General features: G+C 38.4%; 2 protein-coding genes across 2 annotated transcripts in view; one reads left to right on the top strand and one right to left on the bottom strand.

Annotated features, from left to right (window-relative positions):
• Positions 1-5,142: 5,142 nt before the first annotated feature.
• tm2d1 (TM2 domain containing 1) lies at positions 5,143-26,433 on the bottom strand. Its single transcript, XM_037769005.1, has 8 exons — positions 26,400-26,433; positions 24,285-24,456; positions 21,515-21,588; positions 20,342-20,450; positions 20,029-20,120; positions 14,631-14,704; positions 9,804-9,951; positions 5,143-5,981 (listed from the first exon to the last, which is right to left on the bottom strand). The coding sequence occupies exons 1-7, from the start codon at positions 26,416-26,418 to the stop codon at positions 9,841-9,843; spliced, it is 651 nt and encodes a 216-aa protein (XP_037624933.1). The 5' UTR covers positions 26,419-26,433; the 3' UTR covers positions 5,143-5,981; positions 9,804-9,840.
• patj (PATJ crumbs cell polarity complex component) overlaps positions 25,633-26,980 on the top strand; it is a 188,088-nt gene continuing 186,740 nt past the window's right edge. The window contains exon 1 of the mRNA XM_037770302.1: positions 25,633-25,729. The gene's annotated coding sequence lies outside the window, so the exon portion shown is untranslated. The remainder of the gene's footprint in view (positions 25,730-26,980) is intronic.

Below are 26,980 nucleotides of genomic sequence, written 5' to 3'. Positions count from 1 at the left end.
ATGCACTCGCAATATCTACCGTTTATTTGTAAAGTGACAACTGTACATTCTACAGCTCTGAAACACTGTCCTATAATGAAGGATACACAGAAGTTAGTATTTGGGCAAATCAAAGTGAAATTAATTTTATTGATATATTAGTATTTAGGCTATGATGAATATCAGTTAGATTAATACATTTTCTAATTGTTGTTATAGTAGCTACAATACCAGTAGTGTAAAAACATAATCCAAAGTGGTAATGCTATGGTATGGTTTGAGCGATTTATTCTGCATTTCATATGCAAGTAAACATCATACTGATTACTAATATAATGAACCATTAATGTATGCTACCTGCGATTTTATACAAGGCTTCTTTTCGAGCCAGCGCGGGAAAACTGCCAGGGAACACTACAAACTTATTCAGTAGTCTAGTGAGAGCAAGAACAACCTTGCAATTAAAACTAGAATGGCACTCGGAGAGCGCGGACCTCCGCCAAGCTGCCCGAGTACGATTGCCCCCCCCTCTCTGTTCAGTTTGCGCCATCATCAACTTGTATTTGTGTTTATGTTGAGATCAGCTGTACGTAGCGGAGCATCGTAAAACACTTCATTCAAACTGGACAGAAACAAAATAAAACTCACCTAAACCGTCGCCGTTACTCTTTCCAACAATCACCAAGTGTGCTTTGGTCCAACTCAACTATAATTTCACCGAGTTTTATAAGAAAAGACATTGAATCTACAGGTGTCCCCCACCACCCCCCGCTCTCTTTCTCTCTCTCTCTCTCTCTCTCTCTCTCTCTCTCTCTGCAGGCAGAAGGAAAAAGGCAGGGTGACGCGTCATGAAGTTCGTCATCAGTTACACTGCATATGTCTTAAAGCCTGTGGTGTTAATGCACAGGCCGAGCAGAGCTGTTAAAAAAAAATCATGATCCGGATTGCCACCAAAATCGAATGGATTGTTCATTGTGCCACACCCCACCCTTCCAAAAAAATTCATTCAAATCCATCACAGACTTTTAGAGTTATCTTCCAAACGGACAAACCAACAAACCAACGCTGGTGAAAACATAACCTCCTTCCTAGGCCTTCGGCCTTGGCCGAGGTAATAAGTCTGTATTCTTGCTCTGATTTTCTGCATCACCAATTGAATACATGGAAGTCCCCATGGCCATGCATACAGTTTGTACTATTGTAATCGCACTGCTTAGTTTTGTGGCATTGCTAACATACGGCTCAACAAGTTGGCATTTATAACGTATTCCCTCTGAATCTGTGTCATCAGCAAAAGCCATTGGATCTATTTGGTCTCTTAGCAGGGTCGGTTTAAGTCATAGGCCATATAGGCGGTCACCTAGGGTGCTACCTTCTGTGGGGCGCTGGTCGCCTTCTAAAAAAAAAGAAAAATACAAAAAAAAAATGCCAGTGGGCGCCATTCCTCATTTTCTGCGTTGAGGTAACAAATGAACAAATAAAGAAAGAAAGAAAGAAAGAAAGAAAGAACCCTCCCTGTGAAGAGAACCACTTTTGGTTTGGTTTGGACCAGGTCAAATGTGCATCATAAATTACTATGGCGATCTAGCCAGGTTAAAAGAAAGCCACCTTCATGACACTGAAAGCTCCTGGCTTTAGGCTCAACATACCTTGCTAATCCACTAATCTGGCTTTGTACAGCCCTCAGGTCTGATGTTCCTGATCTTCTTTGGTTCTTGATGGAACACAAACATGAGCGAGCTGAAATGAACTCTGATCTGTTTTGTTCAGTTTCAAGGATGTTTGATGGAAGAAGGCTGGAAAGAGTGATGAATGAAAAGAGAGAGAAGATGATGTCGAATTTAAAAAAGAAAACTGGAGACAAAAGTGTTGTGTGTGTGTTGCACTCCACTTTTTAACCTCAGACGATTATCATCATAACACACACACACACACTAACACACACACACACACACACACACACACAGTGGATGGCAGTGAGAAGAACCATACTGAAACTATTAAGACACTCCCTGTTTCTGCATTCTCCTGGACCTGTGTGTGTGTGTGTATGTGTGTCTGTGTGTGTGTGTGTGTGTGTGTGTGTGTGTGTGTGTGTGTGTGTGTCCTGTGAAGCATGGTACAGTATGATAATTGAATTTTGATGAAAATTCTAACACAAAGACTCTCTCTCACACACACACACACACACACACACACACACACACACACACACACACACACAGTCTGGTTGTGTGTGTTTCTGAATGATGATTAAACAGAAGAAACTCTTACTGCTGAAGTTAAAACAGTTTTTTCTGTCTCGTTAACGTCAAACTGAGGAAATAACCACTGATTGATGTGCTGGTGTAACATGGCTATGGTTCAACAGCATCATTTGACCTAAACCCAGTTTGCCTCGTGTACTGTCGGAACATTAAAAGAATGGAGTTCTGTCTATATTCAGTGTTAGTCACCAGATCCTTGAGATCGAAGAAACATGTCGGGTGCACTTCCTTCCTCATAAAACATTCTCAAAAATGATTTTAAGTCCAGCATTGTTTACATCCAGGGCTGCGGTCGAAAAGTCAAAAAACGTCTTGTCCTAACCACTTCTCCTTGACCTCGATGGAAAAGGTCATGAGGTCAAGGAAAGATGAGAAGGAGACTTCAGAAGGACTTAGGAAAAGAAAACCGCGATGTTAAGAGAATCCGATGGCTCTTTCACTATAAGCTCCATAATTATGATGCGACGGCGGTGGAAGTTAGTGAGGTCAGTCTGCCGTTGTGAAACTACATTGTTCTGAAGATGGACTACAAAAGGCGCTGCTTCCCCCATGTGTTCTTAAATAGGTCTTTCAATGACAGGCTGCTTCACCGGCAGTGTGTGAAACAGAGATACCACAGGTCCTCCTGCTACTGGAACACTCTATCAACAGATAATAAATATCATCTGACCTAACGTGGAAAAATATCACTGCATTACCACGGTTGGAATAGAAATAAACGGGAATATATGATAAATATTAAGTTAATTGTTGGAGTTATGGAGAAGGGGTAGGAACATATACTGTAAGTGTAGGCTGTACTTCTTCCAACTTCTTTTCGAAATATTCGTAATATTTAGTTATGTTGATTATTTGTTAATTGGTTGTTTACTGTTCATTTTATTAATTATTCTTGTTTTGTTTTTTACTGAGGTATTTGTTACATGTTCAAAATAAATAATTAATTAAAAATAAAGTGAAACAAAATGGTTGTCACTGTCCACTCATATTAAACATGAATCCCAATTAGTGTATGAGCCTATGATAATAATACGCAAGATCAGCATATCGTTTGTTATTATGAACGGCCGAATGGTGCGTTGCTTTAAATGCTACGGCCGCAAGGAATTGTGGGATGTTATTCTCTCGTTTCCTTTGGTAAAGGATGGTCCAGTGTATCCTCTGCTAAAGGAGATAATAAAGGAAGCATTGAAGCTCCTTTCCTTAACTTTTGGTGAATTCGAACGGCTCTTATCATGGCTGCTACTGAGGTACTTCCAGGTCATTTCACAGAAAGGACTATTCGAACGCAACCAAGGACTATTCGACTGCAGCCCTGGTTTATTAGCTTTCCGTCTTCTTCTTCACTGAGCTGGTGCATTGCTGCATATCTTGGCATGTTACCGCCACCTGTTGATCAGTGGAATAGTGAGGAAACAATCTGCGTATCTCATCACCTAATGCTTACAATCAAGATAAACCAAACAGTCCATAGTGATAGTAGAAGTCTAAAACTCCACAGGAAGTCATACAACAGATTTTCTGATAGATAAATACCCAGTGATGTTCAAGAACCACTGTTGTGAGGGTATTTCCAGTCACAATCCTTGAAGACTCTCACTTCTGATTGATATTCTGATTGCTCTATGATGAAAAGATCTTTAACCCGTTTCTCAAGCTGCGACTCTATTTTCCAATCCAGGTACCCTGAATCAACACGCCATTGCTCATTTTGTACCACTCACACAAAATATGAACACATTGTTGTATGTGAAAATACTGTAAAGTCATGCAAAGTGACATAAATATAGACAGATATAACTGAGAAAAACATTCATTTTGATTCACATTGAGAAGAGGATTCTAGAAATGCCTTTTTAAGTGTGTTTCAAAGATTATCAGACTTTTATCTCTTAGAAAAACTGATACTGTACAGGAGGTACACACTGGCAGCGGTGCCAAGTACTCCCATCTTTTACTTTACAGTGTAGAAATACTCTGTTACAAGTACAAGTCTTACTGGTGTAAAAGGTGTTAGCATCAAATTATTCATAAAGTACCAAAAGTGAAAGTACACATTATAGAGACTGGTCCATTTCAGAATACTATATTTTACTGGATTATAATTATTGATGCATTAATGTGTTCATCATTTTAATGTGGAGCTCATTTAATTACTTTATATACTGCTGTGTAGTTTCTGAATACCCCTCCAGGGCTCAATAAAGTCTTATTGATATATTATTTATTAGTTGATCATAGTAAAGTAACTTAAGTTATCAAATGAATGTTGTGAAGTAAAAGTACAATATGATCCCTCTGAGATGTAGTGGGAGTAGAAGTATAAAGTAACAGAAAATGGAAATACTGACGTAAAGTACAAGTACCTTGAAATTTTTACTTAAGTACAGTACTTAAGTAAATCTACTTTCCACTACTGCAAACTGGGGCTATATTTGACCGTTTGGTTAATATCATATCCATGTTCAGATGTTCGAACATTTTGCAAAATTTCCACTATTTATGTAGACCAAGAAGAAAGGCATTTTCAGACACACAGAATTTGATATAATTTGTGTGAAAATGTGAAGCAGAAGTCGATCAGTAGGAGAGACCTCTTATCTCAAAACCTTATTAATGGGGCTTTTTGTGCAAAATGTTTTTTCTTTTTAAGATAAGTTTATTTATTTTTTAAATTGTATTTAGTGCGAAGAGACATAACAGGTGAGGCAAGACAAGACATAAAACAGACAGTACATTGGGTGACATGACGGGTTAAAGTAACAGAAAAGTAATAATCTGGGGTTGGTCCTTTGATTTGGGGTGTGTGTGTGTGTGTGTGTGTGTGTGTGTGTGTGTGGAGGAGAAATTAGTGGTGGTATGGGGCAGGAGGAAAGAACAGAAATTTTGGCAATTGTTTTTTTCAAGCAAAGTTTATCATAGCTTTTAGAAACTAAATGGAGACGTGGCTCGTTTAGGGGAACTCATGTGTTGAGCTTCCAGATGAATTATATCTATAGATTTGAGAATTTTATCCTCCTATAGAAACAACCACATTAAAAAAATAAATAAATAACTGAGTGGGGGTCCAGTTAAATCATGACTATAAAATAAAATAACAAAAAGAAACCAACAACAAAGAAAGCATCACATGCTCAGCTTGTTATCAACATCAACCCTCTGGTGATGCTTAATAAACAGTCAAGTATAGATTAACACAAAAATAAACTTTACTTACAAAGTCTGTTTTGATGGAAAAACATCAGAACTTAAAGACTGAACAGCAGCGAAATGTCACAATATATTACAACCAAATCATATTAAATAAAACAGAAACAGAAAAGTGACCAGCTGGTCTGATGTGAAGATAAATGTGACCTCAAGTGACAAAAAGTGTTGGATTTAATATCTCATGTATTCTCTGCAGTAGAGGTGGGGAAAAAACACTACAATTACACTGGAAAATATAGCAGATTTACATAGAGATGAAAAGAAACTTGTCAGGAGATCAATCTAAAATATGATGATCAGGAATGTGAATGTGATGTTAACAGTTTGTAAGTTAACAGGCTGAAAACATTCAAAACCAGCAGAATGGCCCTTTAAATGCCTTCTGACCAGTCGGGTTGATGCAGTTTTGAATAAATGTCACTTTTATTATTAAACGGTTCATATTTCAATGTCAGAGTCGGTGTGTCGATAAAGTTGAGTGTATCCTCTGTTGTAAGCGGTCCTCTCTGTATTTACATGACGGACCTGAAGAGAGAAACAAAGTCATATCATCATTAGATTAACACAGAAATCTGGATTTTATATTTTAATATTCTATGTTTTATTATCAGATTTTTCTCTCTTTGTTCCATCTTCAGGTTATACTGAAAAAAGTTCATTTCAGACAGTATCAAAGTATTTAGACTACAGACCCGGCAGGTTTCATGGGAAATACAATTTTTTTTTTAAATAGTGTACACTAATGATTCATTTATGATATTGTATTAATAATTCATGCACACAAATTAACAGAATATAACCTACGGCGGGGTGATATGGAGAAAATACAATATAATATTTTTGACCAAATACCTCAATCGATATTGTGACAATATTGTACAGTTGACTATTGTTGCTTTCACAAAATATTTACACAATGAGATTTTTGATAAATAATAATCATCAGTAATGTGGATATAAAGTGTAAAAGGCAAATAATAGAACAGCTAGAACAGTTGGATAAGTTTGGAAAATTTCATTTCTTTACTGTAATGCAGCCTTTAAAGCAGGAAAAGACAACACATGTCATATTACGATATCCAAAATCTGAGACAATATCTAGTCTCCTATCACAATATAGATATGATATCGATGTATTGCCCAGCTCTAAAATAACCTAAAGAATAGTGATAACATTTTACCAAATGTTTAAAGGATGTGAAACGAGTTTAACAGAAAACACATCTTATTTATATCACACATCTAACACACTATATAATACTCTGGCACTGGTAGCAGAAGTATTTTGATCTTTTATTTCAAGCTGCAGTTGGTAACTTAGAGCGAATACAATATTTAAGTTATTTAAAAAAACAAACTGTCACTATATCCTGACAGTAGTACATGAAACAGATAATCTGTGATAAAAAAATCCCGTTCCTGTGTCGTCCTGGTGCTCCAAATGGCATTTGCAAGATTTCATCGTGCCCGAAGGAAAACAACCAATCAGAGCCGAGCTGTCTCTAGAGCAGCTGTCAATCACTGCTTGCGAAACTCGCAAATTCTGATCAAAGTGTCAAACTACTAAAAAACTTCTAAAAACTGTACTGTTTAACTGTAAAATGAGAAAGTTTGTGACCCGGCCGCCATGTTCAAAACAGTTGAGCCAAAACCAAGCACCGTCCACCAGCCGGAGCAAACATTCTCATTTTACAGCTAAACCGTGCACTACAAGATGATTCTGAGAAAATCTGAGGAGAGAAATAGGCATTACAGTAACAGAATACTGATTCATATTTGATCAGCGCCGCCTAGTTTGACAGTTTGATTAGAGTTCACAAGTTTCACGAGCAGTGATTGACAGCTGCATTAGAGACTCGTCGGCTCTGATTGGTTGTTTTCCTTCTGCACTGTGATATCTTGCAGATGCTGTTAGGAGCACCGGAGGACACAGAGGAACATGATTTCTTTAACAGATAGTATTATAATACTATACTCCATATAGCATATCATACTTGCTCAGTTACCGACTTCAGCTTTAAATAACAGTTGCAATATCACACTGTAAAAACAGTGTTACAAGTAAAACGTAACATATATTTGGTAGTTCAGTCCTCAACAATTTAATATTTTAGAAACTCACGTGTTTTCTGTGTAAAAGTGTAATCTGAAAAGTAACTACATCTGTCAGATAAATGTAATAAAAGTACAATATCTGCCTCTGAGATGTAGTGGAGTAGAAGTAGAAAGTAGCTTGAAATAGAAATACTAAAGGTAAGTATAAGTACGTCAAAATTGTACTTTAGCATAGTACTTGTGACTGTACTAGTTACTGTTTACTTTTACCACCACTATACTTTGGGTGCTCTTAAAAATTAAAAAAAATCCTCTTGACAATTTGACGCTCCAAATGAGCCAAACTGGATTATATTCCATCACTTCTTTATTCCCTTAGAAACCTTCCTCATGTTGACTTAACACTCTGATATTTAACCACTCTGTCCCACATGAGATGTGTAGGTGTGTGCGTGTGTGTGTGTGTGTGTGCGTGTGTGTGTGTGTGTGTGTGTGTGTGTGTGTGTGTGTGTGTGACCTTGAACTGTGAAGTTTAACTTGTTCTTTCAAGCGATGGGTGTAAAATGTTTCTCCCATTTTTCATTCATTTTGATTCACTTATGATACATATTGAAGCATTATGATGCTCTGGAGGCTGACTGTTTTCTATCTTTGCTGGATTTTTATTATAAAATGACAGCTGTTTGGGTTTTCTCCTGTTATCAGGCCTAACATGTTGTCAACACTGGCAACATAGAGAACGGGGTTGTAAATACAAGGAGCTACGTTGAGTTCAGCTCCCTTGAAAGAGACATGAACTCCCCAGGAAGCCTCAATTGATATATTTTCCAGTATATTTAGGTTCCTGAAATAAATAATAGGCTAATAGTAAAGCACTTGTCAACGTGTATGTTGACATGTTTATATGCGTATGATGGTGTTTTTGCATTGCGACGTTACCTCTGAATGTGTAACTGTGCAGCGAGCACTGGGTGTTGTGTTTAGAGAAGCTGTAGGAAAAGTTATCTTGCTTTGTTTTCTGTAAAACCAACATTTGAAGCTGTGGTTCATAATGATGATGGGATGCAGCGTCGGTCTGGTCTGTTTAACAATGTAACACAAACCGTTGCCTGTCCGCTGTGTGTTGCTGTTTTTATTGGTTCTCGGCTGAGAGAGATTTATACAAATGTTGCGACGGTGAATAATGTTTCTGTTTCTTTGTTGTCCAAGGCTAAATATTCTCTTCATGAATTGAAAGGTATTTATAGTATATTTTTTCACTTAGGTGGACGCATTTGTGTATGTGCGTGCATGTGTACAGTACCCTCCTACCTCCCCACCCCCCAAAAATAGGGCTCCCTGAAAGCCACAGTGCAATTCCAACACTGGTAGTGAAAGCTGCACATCAGCAGCTGCAATGTCATACTGGATCTATTTAAACTGCGATTAGGCAGCGCCCATAGCCCAATACACAAAAACTGTAAATACATGTGTACTACAGAAATTGCATTAACTGCATATTTTCCGTCGTATATGTAATCATTTCCTAAATTGATTGAAACATGTTTTTATCTAACAAAATATTCCGCTTCAATCCATAGTTGTTGGCGTTTAGCCTTTCAAAAAAACCACTTTCACTGTGGTCAAAAACTGTCTGCTCTCCCACTCTCGCGCCTGTAGCCTATTAACGGACATCCGAAGCTTCATTGGAAAACCTCAATAGAAGCTTTGAATGTAAAACTGACATTCAGTCCAGCGCTAGTGGCTCAGTCTGAGCCCCTTTGTTTGTTTCCCATTTACAGACTGGATTTTTTTCCAGTGCACACAGAACGGACAGCAGATTAGAATGGATTAGAAACACGGACTACACCTTTTAAAAAGGTCTATGTCTTAAAAAAGTTAAATTTAAATGACAGGTAATGACTGGATTATGGATTATAACTGACTTTTTACGACCTTGTAAATCAAAATGACGGACAACAAGAAAGTCTAACACAACCACTGGTGTACTTAAGAAGAAGTCAAGGCTTACAAGTACACTTTGGGTTGCAGATTCATAACTTGTGTGAGTGGTTACGTGGTCGGTACAGGCCGCTGTATTTATTAACACAGACTCGTATCTGCTTTTCTGTCACTCCACATCATTATAGAGATTTAGTTGTTTGTGATGCAGAAAAAATCCAAAGTGCCAAAATAAAGACAATTTTTAGTCTCGGTAACAAGCAAACTAAATTTTTTGAGAGTCATGTATAAGAATGTAACCCAACTACAAGCCAACACATTCTTAACTCCCCAGTTCTTTTGTGAACTCACAGTGTTCCTGTCGGTGTGTAGGTGCGTCCAGATGTGTTCACAGAGACAGGTGTGGCTTCCTGTAGGTCTGGTTGGTGATTGACAGACGGGTTAGCCGGGCACCGTAATAATCCACGATGTAGTGTGATCCGTCAGCTGGACCCACGATCTGCAGGAGGACACAAAACACACGAGACAGGTAATGTTTGGTACACGGGTGGTAAATAATATTAACATGCTGAGTGGAAGAACCTAAAGCCATGACTCCGTTCTGACCTGAATGTGTGGTTACATGTGTGTGTATGCATATATCCGCCTTTTGTTTTAATGTTTCATTATTATATAAAGCACTTTGAACTTTGTGTGGAATGTTGCAACAAATACAAATTGAATTGAATTTGACTAAAGTTAACTTACTGACATTTTCAGGAGCTTTCAACTACTTTCATGCTCAAATTTGGTTGAATGTCTACAAAACAAGCAAAGTTATTGGGGGCTTTTTTTTATGAAAGCATTAGAAATAGAGATGCACCGATTGCAAAATTCTGGGCTGATACAGACACCGATATTTAAAATAACAATTTGGCCAATAGCCGACTACAAATACCATAGTTTTTGTTTTTGCTGTTATTTATTCCCATTTCGTGCCAGGGAAACCTCTTCATTATAAAAAAAATAACTGAGCTGTTTTAAAGTCATTTAACCTTTCATTACAATGTCTCTGAATGAGCATAAATTCAATCACACAAATTTATGAAACAACCTTTAATATATCCTTCTTTCACATGAAAAATAATATATATATTTTTTTCAAAGCCTTTACAGCTGCTGTACAATTACCTACTCGATGAGAAGAATGTTTCAATACCTGTACAGCCCAACAAAAATATTTGTTTTGTGAAAAATATATTGAAAATTAATGTAAAAGCGCTTAGAAACATAAGCAGTGTTTCCCACACATAGACTTTACTAGGGCGGGCCACCCAAATAACTCCGAAAAAAAAGTTTGGAATTTTGTGTTAGGTGGATTATTTCTCTGTTGTTACAATGCTAATGGTCATTGTATTTTACATGGTTGGAAAGCCTGTTTATTTACCTTCACAATGATGTCCAACTTGTAAGGATCATGCATTTGTGGGATGAGCAGCACAGCTGATTATGTGGGGAGCGCCCAAGTGAAATTTGCCAAAATGCTCGTCCAATGGTAAACAGTGTATTCTCCTGTTGGTGTTGACTCTTGTTTTGAGTTGTTTTGGTGGATTGGATGATTGAACTCTCTATCAGTAACAAGGAACAAACAAGACATATTGGCAATTTTAAAAGAGTTTATTAACGGCTGCCCAAGTATATTTGGCGACCCATTTTTATTTTTATTTTTTTACCCGTCCGAGAGAACGACGCCATCCACAATCTTTTAACTAGTGGACTAGTAGCAGCAGAACGCCGCTGGGGAGCGGATGGAGAGCTCCGCTCTGCTGGTGCAGCCTCAGGACTTGCTGCCTCAGCTGTCCGGGCTGGACGGACCCACGGCAGAGCCGCGGGACTATGATGCGGCGACCCCGACGTGCTTCTGCACTCTGGTCACCCGGGATTGGATCCCGGCACGGCATGGAGGATGTTCCCACTATAACGTACTGGGTGCTACATCACCCCTCGATGGACTGAAAGGCTTTTAGTGACACATTACGCACCAACGAGGTTCGCTCCAATCCAGACCGCAGTGGTTGGTTTTAATAAATCTTGTAAGCCTTTGTTTTACTGCTTAATTTGTCATTGAATATAACATTCTTGTCGCGCATCTTTCTCCGAGACAATGCAATAGGCTACTCCCACACGGCCGATTTTTTGTTTCATTGTTATTTGTAAACAAACCACAGGTGTGCACGGCATCCACAGTCATCAACTGCCATCGGCGAACGTCATCTTATTTGCCGATAGGCCGATGGCAGTCAACAAGTTGAATATCAGCCGGTACAGATGTTCAGCCGATAAATCGGTGCATCCCTTATTAGAAATTCCCAAACTTTTTATCCCTTTAGATAAACATGACATTTTGTTCCCAAAAGATAATATAAATTCTTTCAGGACTCTACAGCCTGGTGGGTCAAAGTTTAAGTGGCGTCACACTCAAGTTTAAAAAACCCTGATCTGTCAAACATGGCTGACCACTTGCATCATGTTTAATCCGTCCATCCATCCATCCATTGTTGGTCCCCCTCACACCTTTCAGTGATGGATCTCCAGCCTCTATTATCTAAAACGTTTAAACAGGAAGGAGTGATTCGTCCCTTCACCTCCCATTTCCCTCTCTCCATCCGTCTGTCTCCGTCCTCTCAGAGTCCATTAGGAACTTCTAGAAGCATCATCCATCCTGCGGGCCTCAGAGAGACGCAGCGCTGCAGGATGGATGGACGTAAATAATAATGAGAAGGCTGACGCTTGTTTATTCATCAGGCTTCAGAGTCCTCCCCCCGCCGGGCAGTTGGCCGCTAAAATATGAGTCTCTGCCGCCGCGTGCCACGCTGAAATGGATCCTCCAAGAAACATGGAACTCTTCATCACAGGTGTCACTCTTAAAGAGCACATGAAACAAGAACCTGAGTGTGTCGGTGTGTGGGAGGAAGGAACATACAGCTGAACTGCTCTCTGATCAGGTTGAACAGAGTATAGAGCTCTGCAGACTGAACTCTTCCTTCCTGTTCTCCATCATAAAAGATGGGTTTAAATCTTGTATCAGAGGTTTTAAATATATATACTGTATATATATATATAAAATATATGGGCTGTCAATTGATTCAAAATATTTAATCACATGATTGTCCATAGTTAATTGCGATTAATTGCAAATGGATCACACATTGTTTATCTGTTCAAAATCTACTTAAAAAGTATTTAATACTCTTATCAACATGGGAGTGGGCAAATATGCTGCTTTATGCAAATGTATGTATATATCGATTGACTATGACTTGCCCCAAACTGAATGTGATTATCATAAAGTGGGCATGTCTTTAAAGGGGAGACTCGTGGGTACCCATAGAACCCATTTACATTCACTGATCAGGAGGTCAGAGGTCAAGGGACCCCTTTGAAAATGGACATGACAGTTTTTCCTCGCCAAAATTTAGCGTAGGTTTGGAGCGTTATTTAACCTTCTTTGCAACAAGCTAGTATGACATGGTTGGTACCAATGGTTTTCTAGTTTCATATGATCTTAAAACTGAGCCAACTACAACCTAAAAATTGCAAGCTGCTTTAAAGAAAATTGTTCTGTTAAAATGAATTTGCGTTAACATGCTATCATTGCGTTAACTTTGACAGCCCTAATATATACACACCTGTATGAATATTTTAATTAGCACAGTTTAGTCAACACAGTGTTAAAACAATCATTCATTTGGTTTATTGAAGTAAAATTAATTGACTAATGTTGACTATGAATAAATCTTGAACGTGAAAGTAGGTTTTAGTAGTTTGACAAAATACTCTCTTAACTCAAGGTCCACTGACAAGCTTTTTAGGGCACGTTTAACAGCATCATTCGGCCCGAATGAAATGATTGGACGGGCTACCTGCCTACCTGTGTGCACTCTGCCCGTGCACCCAGTGTGCGTCAACGCGCACTGCCTTCCGGAAGCTGCTAGCTTGACAGTTGTGAGTACGAACAATAGCCATGTTTGTTGTTTACGTACATCATGATAATTTTGGGGTAGTGTCTTTGGAGGGAGGTCTGAAGGGACGGGCTGTCAGTGTTACAGACTTGGCGACTTTCCCGCTAGATTTAGCAACTTTTGGAGCTAGTGCTGCTAGCTACTTTCATTGGAGTTGGAATCAGAAACACTGGGCTGGGTGTTTCGGTTGGATAGTTCTTTAAATCTAGATTACTCTTGCTAGTTACTCAAGATTACTGACTCTAGCTTTAAGAGTATTTTGTATTAAAAGAAACGGACTATTTGTTGGCTCTGGGCAGTTGCCAGGCAACCAGTGGAGACAACAGGAAGTTACTGATCCTAGCCAAGAGAAAGTCCGGCACATAGCATCCCATAAAACAGCAAATTGTTGTTTGTAAAGGTTATTTTTGTTATTAAAGCTGCAGTTGGTAACTTACTTACAAATATGATCAAAAAAAGTTATTTTTTATAAAACGGTCACTATCTCCTGACAGTCGTGCATGAGACAGGTAATCAGTGAAAGAAAGCTTGTTCCTCTGTGTCCTCCAAGTGCTTCTAATGGCGTTTGCAAGATTTCACAGCGCTGAAGGAAAACAACCAATCAGAGCCAAGGAGTCTCTACAGCAGCTGTCAATCACTGCTCGCGAAACTCGCGAACTCCGATAAAACTGTTAATCTAGGCAGCGCTGATCAAAAATGAATCAATATTCTGTTACTGTAATGACTATTTCTCTCCTCAAATGTTTTCAGAAACATCTTGTAGTGTACTATTTAGTTGTAAAATGAGAAAGTTTGCTCCGGCCGCTGTGCTCAACTTTTTTCAACATGGCAACCGGCTCACAAACTTTCTCATTTTACAGCTAAACAGTACAGTCTTTAGTAGTTAGGTTTTTTTTAGTTGTTTGACAGTTTGATCGGAGTTCGTGAGTTTTGTGAGCGGTGATTGACAGCTGCTTTAGAGACTGCTCGGCTCTGATTGGTTGTTTTGGTTCAGGCACGGTGGAATCTTGCAAATGCCATGAAGAGCACTAGGAGGACACAGAGGAACATGAAGTCACAAAAGATCAAATATGATCAGAATGAATCCCATGTGTTGATGACCTGAACATTGTCTGTCTGTTGATAGGCTGGGTGCCGACCAGTATTTGACCAGTATCTGACTGGGTTTACGACTCACCTGCATGGCGATCAGTATGAAGTCGATCAGAGTGCCGATTCCACAGAAACCAACGGTACAGAACTTCAACAGTCCTGAGAGAGACAGAGACGATGAGGGAGTAAATTATTAGTGAGCATGTATAAATGGATGAGACAACGACGTCTCTGTGAGTTTAACCAGGTTTCATGGCTCATTCAGAACGGCCTAGAGGTAAAGATGCATATCTGCAATGTCCCCGATTCACAGCTGAGGACCTTGTTGCATGTCTTTAAGGCTGAAACTATAAGTCGATAAACAGAAAATTAATTTGGATAATCGATTGATTGATTGTTTTTAAGCAAAAATACCAAACGCTCTCTGGTTATAACATCTCCCATGTGATGATTTTCTGCTTGTCTGTTTTTATAATCACAGTGAACGGAATATCTTTGGGTTTTGGACTGTTGGTCTAACAAAAAAAACGAGACATTTGAAGATTGGACTTTTTGGAGAATTAATTAATCAGAGGTTGGACCAAGTCATTGTTTTGCAAGTCACAAGTAAGTCTCAAGTCTTTGCACTCAAATGCCAAGTCCTAAACTTTGAGTTTCGAGTGCTAATCAAGTCATAATGCGCTATTCACCGCCACTTCAATGCCACTTTAACAACAGAATAACTGGCAGCAACTGGCACTCAGTAACATAACGTTAGTTCTTCATGGTTTTCTCCTGCAATTTGATTGGATGCTGTCAGATTGGTTCAAACAAAGTGGATCTGAGGAATTAAGTAAATAATCAAATAAAAGTCCCAATAATACTCACCAAAAATAAAGAGTCCAGAGTTTTAAAAAAAGCAATTCAGCAATAAATAACAAAAGATAAAAATTTGTTTGTTCAGTTCAGTTTTTCCCCCACGAGTGAATCCTCTTCCCAAACAAAGCAATAAAGGAGCTCTCAAAATGTAAATAAACCCAACATCTCTGGCGTTGTCAGTTATCTCCGGTACCGGGCAGTTAATCGTCTTCGTGTACACACTTTTTACACTTTTTCTCATTCACTTTGGCTCAATTCTCAAATGAGAATTATTTTTTTCTAAACAATAAGCTCAAATCTCTGAACAATTAGTTTGTTGTTAACAACAGATTAGAATTTCTCATTCATTCAAGCAAACGTGTTTTGGCACTTGTGCAAAAGAGTAAGTACGATTGTCTACAATTTGCACAATAACCACTTAACCACTAAAACTGATGAGTAGACTCTCAGTGAAACAGTCCTCCTCTTCAAAACTTCTAAACTTTCTTTCATCGTTTGAACCATTACATGCAAAATTATCCATTCAATGTCAAAATCTGTCAGACATACAGTACATGTATATTCCATAAATATCTGACATGGTGTTGCGTACTGTGAATTAGTTATTTATTCACTGAGCTACAGCAGGTTCTTTCATTGTTGTTTTTTGGCAAGGATGTCATTTTGTGGCAAATTTTCTGTTCACTTACATGAAAGCTCAAAGGTTAATTTTCTGTCCATAAAACATGTAACTAGGGATGCTAATTTTGAAAAGTTTTCTTAACCGATAACCGACCCTCGTTAACCGATTATTAATCGTTAACCGACAAGATTTGTGCCTCGCATGCAGCGGTGCGTCAGCTGCAGTGTATGAGCACAACAGACAACTGAGTGCCCAGTTCACCGTCCGGGAGCGTTAGCAGCCACGGTGCTGCGTTCACTGTCCCCAGTTGGCCGTCCACCGCACATTTAGTTTAGTTTAGCAGGTTGTCAGCTGTGTGTCTGCCCGGTGTAACTAGCAAGTGTCCAACATACAGTGTGTGTGTTTGTGATACGTTAGCAGCTCTAGCATTGCCGGTGGCTTCGTGCTCGCCGCTGCCACACACATACAGTCTGTCAGCATGGCGCGACTTTAAAGACCATGTCTGTGTGGCGACGGTGAGTGTGTGGTTGTTGGTGGCGTTCTAGCTGTAGCAGTGTGTGTACAGTTTATTTGTCGGTGAATAAATGCAACAGCTCCGCTCCGCTCAACCATGAATGTATTAAAAGAACTGGATCCAGCGTTGGCGACGGGGCCCCGGTCATTCCTATGAGAGTTGCTCATTGGCACATGAAGCCTAAATGGCTCGACTTCCGTCTGGAAAAGTACCCGGATCTTGGCGGAGTAGTGTCCGAGATGATTGGCGGAGTAGCGTCCGCTCGGTCACATGACTCAGTCACGGGGTCCCAACGTCATGCTGTCGTCACCGCTTGTGCTCCAGCCTCGAACTGGGTCTCACTCACATGAACGGAGGAAAGGAAATAACTCTGGATTCAGCTATTAGTGCGTTTTACAACTTTAAAAACTGAATTTTTTAAATAAGGACTATCAGAGTGTTCGTACTAGGGAGTTGATTTACCACGCAAAAAATATCCTCTCAGTTACAGACGTCTCTTTCCCAATGTAAGTCTATGGGAAAAAGTATTTTTGGGCCCAATGCATCACGTGACTGACACGGAAGATGCAGTACCGCCGTTTGGCCACTACGAAAGTCCGGATCAATGACCGGTGCACTTCCTGGGGGCTTGCGCTCAACCGAGCTCGAGAGACCGGAGCCAACTTCCTGTATCCTGTAACTCTGGCTCCGCCTCTTAAGGTGGGCTGTTAAGATGGACCAGCTTTTCTCCTTAAAGTGACGAGCCGCTGCTCTGAGCCGCTCAGCTTTTTAATTAATTATTAATATTTCTTTTAACCGTTTTAACTAATAGCGTTAATCGGTTAAAATGCTTAATGTCGGTTAACCGTTAAACGGTTAATTATTAACATCCCTACATGTAATACATTGCTACACAAATGCCTTGACTGTATAAACACACATGTACATATTCTGTTTCTGTGTACTACACTATTGTACAGTATTGACTTTTCCCAGTAAGCTTTGACCTACTGCTGAAATAGCAATCTAAAAAGAGACGTGTGACACACAATAACATTAAGCTAGATACAACTGACTTTCTGGTAGTACAGTAAGTAGTCAGTGCCAACAAAAAAGTTGCGATTGGCATATAAGAAACAGGGTCGACTGCCACGGTGAAAAAACGTATAAACATTTTGACCCGTACGGCTCACACAATGACGAAACATCTTTTCATTTTGGTGGCGTTGGCTAATTTACTGACACAATAACTAAGTTTTGAAGCATGAATTAAATGTTTTGGGTGAGTAACTACCTTATGCAGACATGCAATAGAGTTGTGATGTCCCATTAAACAGTTGTGACTATTGCACTTACGGTTTAGAGAATGTTAAGACTGTTTCGAAAAATGAGCCAAAGCGACTGAGAAAAACTGTAAATAACATAGTTTCTAATCTTTGGGCTTGGGGGAAGGTATCAAGTATTTTCAAGTGAAAAGGCTCAAGTCCAACTAAAGTTGAGTCCAAGTCCAAGTCGAGTTGCAAGTCTTTTTTTCATTTTGTCAAGTCGAGTTCAAAGTCATCAAATTTGAGACTCGTGTCCAAAACCTCTGGAATTAATTAACCAAGAAACAATCTGCGAATGAATTGATAATGAAAATAATCATTAGTTTCAGCCCTACATGTCATACCCTCCTCTTAGGCCAAAAGTTCCACTTTATTTATACTTTATATATATATACAAAAATTTTAAAAATCTAACGAGCAGATTTCAAGGAAATGTCCTATCCCATTCCTGCTCCTAAGAGGATGAACCCTTTAGATCTGAATAACCACATGATTTTTCCTCTAGCGCCACCCTCAGGACAAATTGTCGTCCGTTCATATTGTGGCTGTAATGAACTCTGCGGCCTGTAAGAGGCGCTATCAGAGCATCACACTGTTAAATACTATCGTCTAGTTATATCTGTTGTCTGCTCCGTGGAGCTCTTTAACAAAACCTGCCTGTAAAATTAATTTTTGTAGAAATATAAATCTGACTTGGCTCGGCTCGGCTTAGCTTGGCTCTGCCCGGGCCGACCTGTGCCAAATCAGGCCAGGTGTTCGTCGGTGCAGCTGTCCTCCATCCAGAAAACCCCTGGCACTACATGCACACGCACGCACGCACGCACACGCACACGCACACGCACACGCACATGCACACGCACACGCAGCCTTTCAGCCTTTATCTTGCTGCAGGTGTCTCATTAAAAGAAGGACTCAGTCTGCTGATAATAACTCGTCCTTGTTGTGGTAATCATAACTGATATTCTTTGGGTTATTATGCTCTATTGTGTGTTGATCAGTGATAAACAAAGACTCATTGAATTCAATTTGAATTCAGGCTAGAAAACCCCCACAAATGTGGAAGCAGTTAAAGGGCAATGCCGCCAAATTTTCATCAGTACATTCAGGCTTTCTCCAGAATGAAGAAGATGTTTGACACAAGCAGCAGCAGGTCCTCTAACGTCCACTAGAGGGCTCCTAGAAAACTCTGACTGCATTGAAATGAATGCGCAAACCCCAAATTTCTTCCTACAAAGTCTTAAGTCTACAAAGTTTTTACACAGCTTCAGCTCTCAGTGGATAATTTCACTTCTTCTAATCTAACTTTAAGTCGAGCGTTTGTAGTTTTTACTACATTAATGAGATATTAAAGGTTCTGTTTACCCAAATAACATAAAGCAGTAGTTCCTCTCCTGCCTCTGGTGGTATCTGTCCAGTCACATAGTTTTGGTTTTAAGTGTCCAGGTTTTGAGTTTTCTGTCTCTCATATTTCTGCCTGCATCACAATTTAAGATTCCTAACTTTTGCAGTACTAGCTTCGTTTCTATTTTCTCCTTCTATGATAATTATCATGCACCAAAATATCGAGGCAAATACTTTGTATGTAAAAACCTCCTCGTCATTAATCTTGATTCTGATACACATCTTTGAAAAATTACATTTAACATCAACATTGTGCATGCGTACGAGTTAGGGATGCACCGATCCGAGTTTTTCATTCCCGATACCGATAGCGATTCCTGGGCTTTGGGCATCGGCCGATACCGAGTACCGATCCAATATCAGTGTTTAATTAATAAGCTGTATGCCTCACTGTGTGGAAGTAACTGGGATCATTCTTTTGTGTGTAAGACAACATCAGGCTTGACTTAAACACCGTGACCAATAAATACACAGATATGAATTTATCTAATTATTATTTATTATTAAAATAATAAATCGTACACCAACAACGTGTAGACAATAAGTGTAAATCTTTTTAATGCAGCAAGAAATTGGTCAAAAATTAAACAGGACTTAAAATTTCAGACTATAATGTATATAGTATATAAACATAAAATTGAATTGAATAGATTGGCCCCATTGTAACCGATATCCGACCCAGCTATTTGAGACAGTATCGGCCCGATATCTGATATAGTATCGGTATCGGTGCGTCCCTAGTACGAGTGTGTGTGTGTGCGCGTGTGTGTGTGTGTGTGTGTACCGAGAGCAGGGTATCCCAGGTAGAAGCGGTCTGCTCCAAGCCAGCCCAGGAACAGAGATAAAGCCACAGCTACTTTGTAGGAATAACCACTCCTAAGAGGACATAAACAATTATTATTTTCAGAGTTATCTATAATGACCATAATGATTATAATAATCAATCAAAAATAATCATAAACACCGTTAAAATGCTCAACAATGAAGTTACAAAAAAACTGATAATTCAAGCCTGCAGCCGACAGTTTATCCTCTCCACAGGAATCTGGTGGTGTGTGTGTTTGTGTGTGTGTGTGTGTGTGTGTGTGAGCACTCACACATTCCTGCAGGGGATGGTTTTGTTGAAGCCCACATGCTCCCCGTCGAACGTTTGCTCCGTCCCGTTAGAGAGCCGACAGCTGATGTTCGGAGCTGGGAGGCAATCCACTGTACACACGCACACGCACACGCACACACACATACATGACAGTTATTGATCTGAGGATCAGAAGCTGGTTATCAGATTTCCATCAATGTTCCCGTTCATCAGTTTATCCTTTTATATTTGTCTTAATGATTTTTTATGTCACATTTTGCTTCAACTTTCAAGTTCTTTATTGTCATGCACAACAATTACAGAGAAGAGAGAAGCAGCCGTTGGCAAATGACGATCTCATGCTCCCTCCAACAATTCTCATTAAATATATATACAAAGAAAAAAACATGCAAGTAAAAATGAGATCTAAGACATGAAACAGTGCAGAAGTTAAAACACAGGGGTAAAATATAATGTATATAATATAATGTAATAAAATAGGGCTGTCAATTGATTAAAATATTTAATCGCGATTAATTGCATGATTGTCCATAGATAATTGCGATTAATCGCAAATTAATGACACATTTTTTTATCTGTTGAAAATGTACCTTAAAGGGAGATTTTTCAAGTATTTAATCCTCTTATCAACATGGGAGTGGGCAAATATGCTTGCTTTATGCAAATGTATGTATATATGTATTAATGGAGATCAATTAACAACACAAAACAATGACAGATATTGTCCAGAAACCCTCACAGGTACTGCATTTAACATAAAACAATATGCTCCAATCATAACATGGCAAACTGCAGCCCAACAGGCAACAACAGCTGTCAGTGTGTCAGTGTGCTGACCTGACTATGACTTGCCCCAAACTGCATGTGATTATCATAAAGTGGGCATGTCTGTAAAGGGGAGACTAGTGGGTACACATAGAACCCATTTACATTCACTGATCTGGAGGTCAGAGGTCAAGGGACCCCTTTGAAAATGGCCATGACAGTTTTTCCTTGTCAAAATTTAGCGCAAGTTTGGAGCGTTATTTAACGTCCTTCGCGACAAGCTAGTATGACGTGGTTGGTACCAATGGATTGGTTAGATAACCTTAGTTTTTTTAGTTTCATATTATGCCAGTATCTTCAGTCTAGCTTTAAAACTGAGCCCGCTACAACTTAAAAATCATTCACTCACCCCAGGCCGTCATGTCCCTGCAGTTCTCCGGCTCCTGAGTGGCTTCATCTATCTTTGGATCTTTGCAGAGATACATGAGGAGAGTGAAGGAGTCCCAACCAGCTGCTGACTGACTCAACGTCATCAACATGACAGAATGAAACTAACAGACTTGTAATTATAGTGGAAAAAATCAACAGCAGGGGCCAGATTTAGAAATGATGTGTGCATTCGCCATTTCGTATGCACACCTGCTAGACTTCAGACCAGATGTACACATAGAGGTCACATCGCTCATCTTATATCTAATCATTTCACCTGCAGATATCTCTAGTAAACTGAGTTACACATTGTTTGTTTAGGTTGCTCTTTTCACTGATTGTGTTATTATTTTACAGTCTACACAGCTTTCTGTAAAATGTTCAATGATTTGAGTGATGCTTTGTAGAATAGTTTTTTATTTACATTCAAGCCTTTATTTCTCTAATGATCTTTTAATTTGATCCTGAATTGTGAAGCACTTTGTAAAAGTCTGTTTCAATATGAGCTCTATCATATATTAAACATTATAATTTCATTACTTTTTCCTTGTTCGTTTTCATTTGTATTTTTCCATTATATTTGTTTTATAATATTTCCTTAGTATAGTCATTATATCCTCACATATATCTTTTTTGTTTTGCTTTTTAATTATTTTACCTTTCTTTCTCACCTTTTCATTATGGCAGGTGTACATATGCAAATTGTTTTCCTGTTATTGCATGATGTGTCCTTTAAAAAAAAAAAAACTCCTTTCATACAAGCTCTGATCAACACATTTGTCAGTTCATTGGTTGGAAATATTGAATCATTTATAATTTCACCAAAACATGAGTCTTTCACTCTTTTTTAATACTAGATTGTACTTTTCCTGAATTTGTTTTGGGGAAACACTCTTCAAAAATCCACATCAGTTTAAAACCTAGTCGAATACAACAGCTCTGCAATAAATGCCACTGCGTTACACTGAAAAGTGTTTCTAATAATGTGCATGTTTTTATCAATGAGACTAAATATTAGACATACATTTGTGGCAGCATCTACAGTACTGATGAATTTAGGGAATATCTAATATCTAATCAGTGGTGGAATGTAACAAAGTACATTTACTCGAGTACTGTACTTACGTACACATTTTAGGTATTTCTAATTTACTTGAGTATTTTCTTTTCATGCTTTCTATGTCTACTCCACTACATTTATCTGACAGCTTTAGTTACTTTATAAATGATTTTTTGTTGCACACCATACAACTACAGCTCTAAGGACTAGTTGATTAATCAATTAGTTGATTGACAGAAGATTAATTGCCAATTATTTTGATGGTTTAAGTCATTTTCATGTAAAAACAATGTCATGGTCCCAGCTTCACAAATGTGTAGATTTGCTGCTTTTCCTTTTAATAATTGTAAAGCATTAGTAATAATGTGGAGGTTTGGACTGTTGGTAGGACGAAACAAACATTATGAAGGTGTCACTTTGTGCTCTGGCTAACTGTGACGGCATTTCTAACTATTTTCACTATTTTTACAAACCAAACAATCGATTAATGGAGAAAATAATCAGCAGATGAATCAATAATGAAAATAATCATTAGGTAAAATGAGCTCCACCTCGACCAACTACAACAGTAAAATCCTGCTTTTACATTAATGCATGAGTAATCATAATCTAATGATAGAGTATATATTAGTATAACAGTCACAGGGGACATTTTCTGCTTGTAATACTTGAGTATGTCCTCCACCACTGTATAATAATAACTAACCCTGATGCTGTTATTATCCTATAATAATAACTAACCCTAATGCTGTTATTATCCTATAATAATAACTAACCCTGATGCTGGTATTATCCTATAATAATAACTAACCCTTATGCTGTTATTATCCTATAATAATAACTAACCCTGATGCTGGTATTATCCTATAATAATAACTAACCCTTATGCTGTTATTATCCTATAATAATAACTAACCCCGATGCTGGTATTATCCTATAATAATAACTAACCCTGATGCTATTATTATTCTATAATAATAACTAACAATAATGCTGTTATTATCCTATAATAACTAACCCTGATGCTGTTATTATTCTATAATAACTAACAATAATGCTGTTATTATCCTATAATAACTAACCCTGATGCTGTTATTATCCTATAATAATAACTAACCCTGATGCTGTTATTATTCTATAATAATAACTAACAATAATGCTGTTATTATCCTATAATAACTAACCCTAATGCAGCATATTATTCTATAATAATAACTAACCCTAATGCTGTTATTATTCTATAATAATAACTAACAATAATGCTGTTATTATCCTATAATAACTAACCCTGATGCTGTTATTATCCTATAATAATAACTAACCCTGATGTTGTTATTATCCTATAATAATAACTAACCATAATGCTGTTATTATTCCATAATAATAACTAACCATAATGCTGTTATTATCCTATCAGAACATCAATATTTCCTTATAGGTATATGTATGTATATATAACTACATACAGCTTCCTGTCTTCACTAGAAGTAATGATCCAATTTAAAAGAGCATACTCCTAAACAGCTACAATGTGTGCTTCCTGGCTGAATGAGCCGTTCTAAATAGAATAGGCTGATTGTAGCTGTTGTGAATGTGGCTAAGCTAGCTGCGGCTAACGGTAGCGACCACTTCCAGGTGAATGTTCCTCCGTTAAACCAGAGTGACGTCATCAACAGTCATTAAAGGATATTGTCCGAGTCTCAGGTTGTCGCAGCTGTCCACCTCCTCCGCCAGAACGAGCTTTAGATGAGAGTAAAGAGAGTAAAAGAAGAGGCTCCATATCCCGCAGCGGAGACAGTCCAGCCGTCTCCGAGAGGACGCCATGTCTGACCACGTCACGTGACAGGATGCTGCATTCAGGGCTATCCGGAAAATGGTATTTCAGAGATCTATAGTGCTGTGTTAAATCATGTTTCGTTTTACCAACTAAGCACATTGTAGGATCAATTATTTGTTTGTATTATTATTTACACATGTTATTGACTTTATTTTATTTTCTATGGATGACAAGACATTGATATTACGAGTTTTGTGTATTTATTGCTTCATTTATGTAATCATATTAAATATGTCTATAACATTACATAGTCTCTAATATAATGTGGAATCATTTTATGCAATCACTGTAACAGAACCCCCCCCCACCAAAAATCACCCCTCTTCTGGAAGACAGTATGAAACACATTTGATGTTTACCAGATATTTCTTTTATAAATGTAATTATAATTAATTGAATCTATTTTTCTATATTGTTTATGCTTTATGTTACCATTCTACAGCTGCTATAAATGCATCCCATTGTCTTATATTCCCCTGTTCTGCACAGTTCAAAGAAGTTGTTTGAAAAAAGAAATGTACCTACTGGTGTGGTGCAGTCATGCCCTCTGTGAAATAACAAATTAAACTCAAATCAAATAAGTTTTATTTGTCACATACACAATCAAACATATCATATATAGGAGGGCGATGTTTTCAGATTCTTTACTTAAAAGTAGAAATACTATAGTCTAAAACTACTCCATTACAAGTGGGCTAAACATCCTGAATTCAAAATGTTACTTAAGTAAAAGTACTAATCTGTTATCAGCACACAATGTAGGCTACTTCAAGTATCAAAAGTAAAAATAGACTGCTCATTCAGCAGAATGGTTCCTTTGAAAGTGTTATATTATTATAGAATATTATATTATTCTTTTTTTTTTTTGTATCACTTATGGGCACATGTAAGAGTATTTTAATGGTGTAGTTCATTGGTGTGTAGCCAGTTTTAGATACTTTATATATGACTAGATAGATAAGGGGTATAGTGCTGCATCATATCATATATCATGCGTTTTTTATATGTCAAAAGCAACAAAGTGTCAAATGAATGTAGAGGAGTAAAAATAACAATAGTTCCCTCTGAGATATAGTGGAGTAGGAGTAAAATGGAAATACTCAAGTAGAGTACAAGTACCTGAAGACTGTCCGGTACAGTAGCCTACTACAGTAAATGTACTCCGTTCCATCCCCTCTGTGTTCTTCGGTTACACATTGTTTAGGGATGCGCACCAGCTCACGCTTCTGAGTCCGACAGCACGTGAACGCAGCATTAAAGCGACCCTGGTGGCAGACTGGATCACTTCATCACTTCATGTGAGTTTATAGAACACTTTAAAAACACCTTTAAACCTGTCTGATGTCCATGAAGTCATCACTGACTGGCGGCTTCATCTTCCGACTGTTGATCCGCACCAAATATTACCTCAAGAGTTCTTTTAGATGCTATTTAACCAGCTAACTGAGCATGCTAACGGCTAGCCCACTGTTAGCTGTGTTGCTGGTTCACTTCTCCAGCTGATGGAGGAGAAGTTGATCAATCTGGTTTGAGTTCACTTAAAGTTAATCAAGACGCAGAGAAGTGTAGTGTGATGCTGTCGCTGGTTGTATAATGTGTGTTTTCAGAGGTCTGAGCTGCTTTAATAGTGTTTATTCCTGTTTAAAGTGGGATGCACCTGTTGCGAGTTGAACCTGTTGATCACACATTTACTATTTAACATATCACAATATACACTATATGACATGAGAGCAGATCGATTATTTATTGTTGGTTATAGTCTCCACTTCTGGTTTTCCCCCCCCCCCCCCCCCCCCCCCCCCTCTGTTGAGCCGTTTGAGTTTCACTTCCTGGTTTCTCAGGTGAGTCTACAGGTGTGATCAGTGTGTTGTGTTCAGTTTGTAACTGAAATGAGACCTTGGGTCTGGTTCCTGTCTTGTTATTTGGTGTGCAGGTTGGTGGAATGTGTCTGTGCTTTGTTTTTCTCACCTGATAAAGTGGCTTCCATTCTGCTCTGACTGTGTCAACAAGCCGTGCTAAATACCTGCTGAGCTCACAGGCTGATAACGAGGCTTTTACTCACTAGTGCTACATGTGAGACACACACACCTGAACACCTGAACACGGCACAGAGAAGCCTGCTTCACTTACAGTGCTGGAAATCAGCTGTGTGCACATGTGGAAGTTCAACTTAGTTCCATGTTCTCATGTAAATCAGCAGGTGTAACACATACAGGTAAAGTGAGACTGAAAACAAAGAGAGACAGGACAGTGGTGGAAGAAGTATTCAGGTCTTTACTGAAGTCAAAGTACTTCTAGGTTGAATTAGCCTAATGGAGGACAGTTTTTGCATTTCAAATTTCTGGAATATATTGTGATATAAAGCCAATACATTAAATCCAAACCCAGTACCACTCTGAAATCCCCAGTATGTGTCCTAATCAAACCAAAAAAAGAAAATGCAGATATCACCCAAGAAATGGTAGACATATTAGTTCTCTAATGCCAAGTTTTCTCAGACAACTCTTGATTTTCTAATGTGGGACAGTCATGTCCGAAATATGTGTCTG

Source organism: Sebastes umbrosus, chromosome 5 (genome assembly GCF_015220745.1).
Source record: "Sebastes umbrosus isolate fSebUmb1 chromosome 5, fSebUmb1.pri, whole genome shotgun sequence".
Classification (NCBI taxonomy): Eukaryota; Metazoa; Chordata; class Actinopteri; order Perciformes; family Sebastidae; genus Sebastes; species Sebastes umbrosus.
Note: the sequence above shows the minus strand (reverse complement) of the source record. Positions and strands in the feature narration are given on the sequence as shown.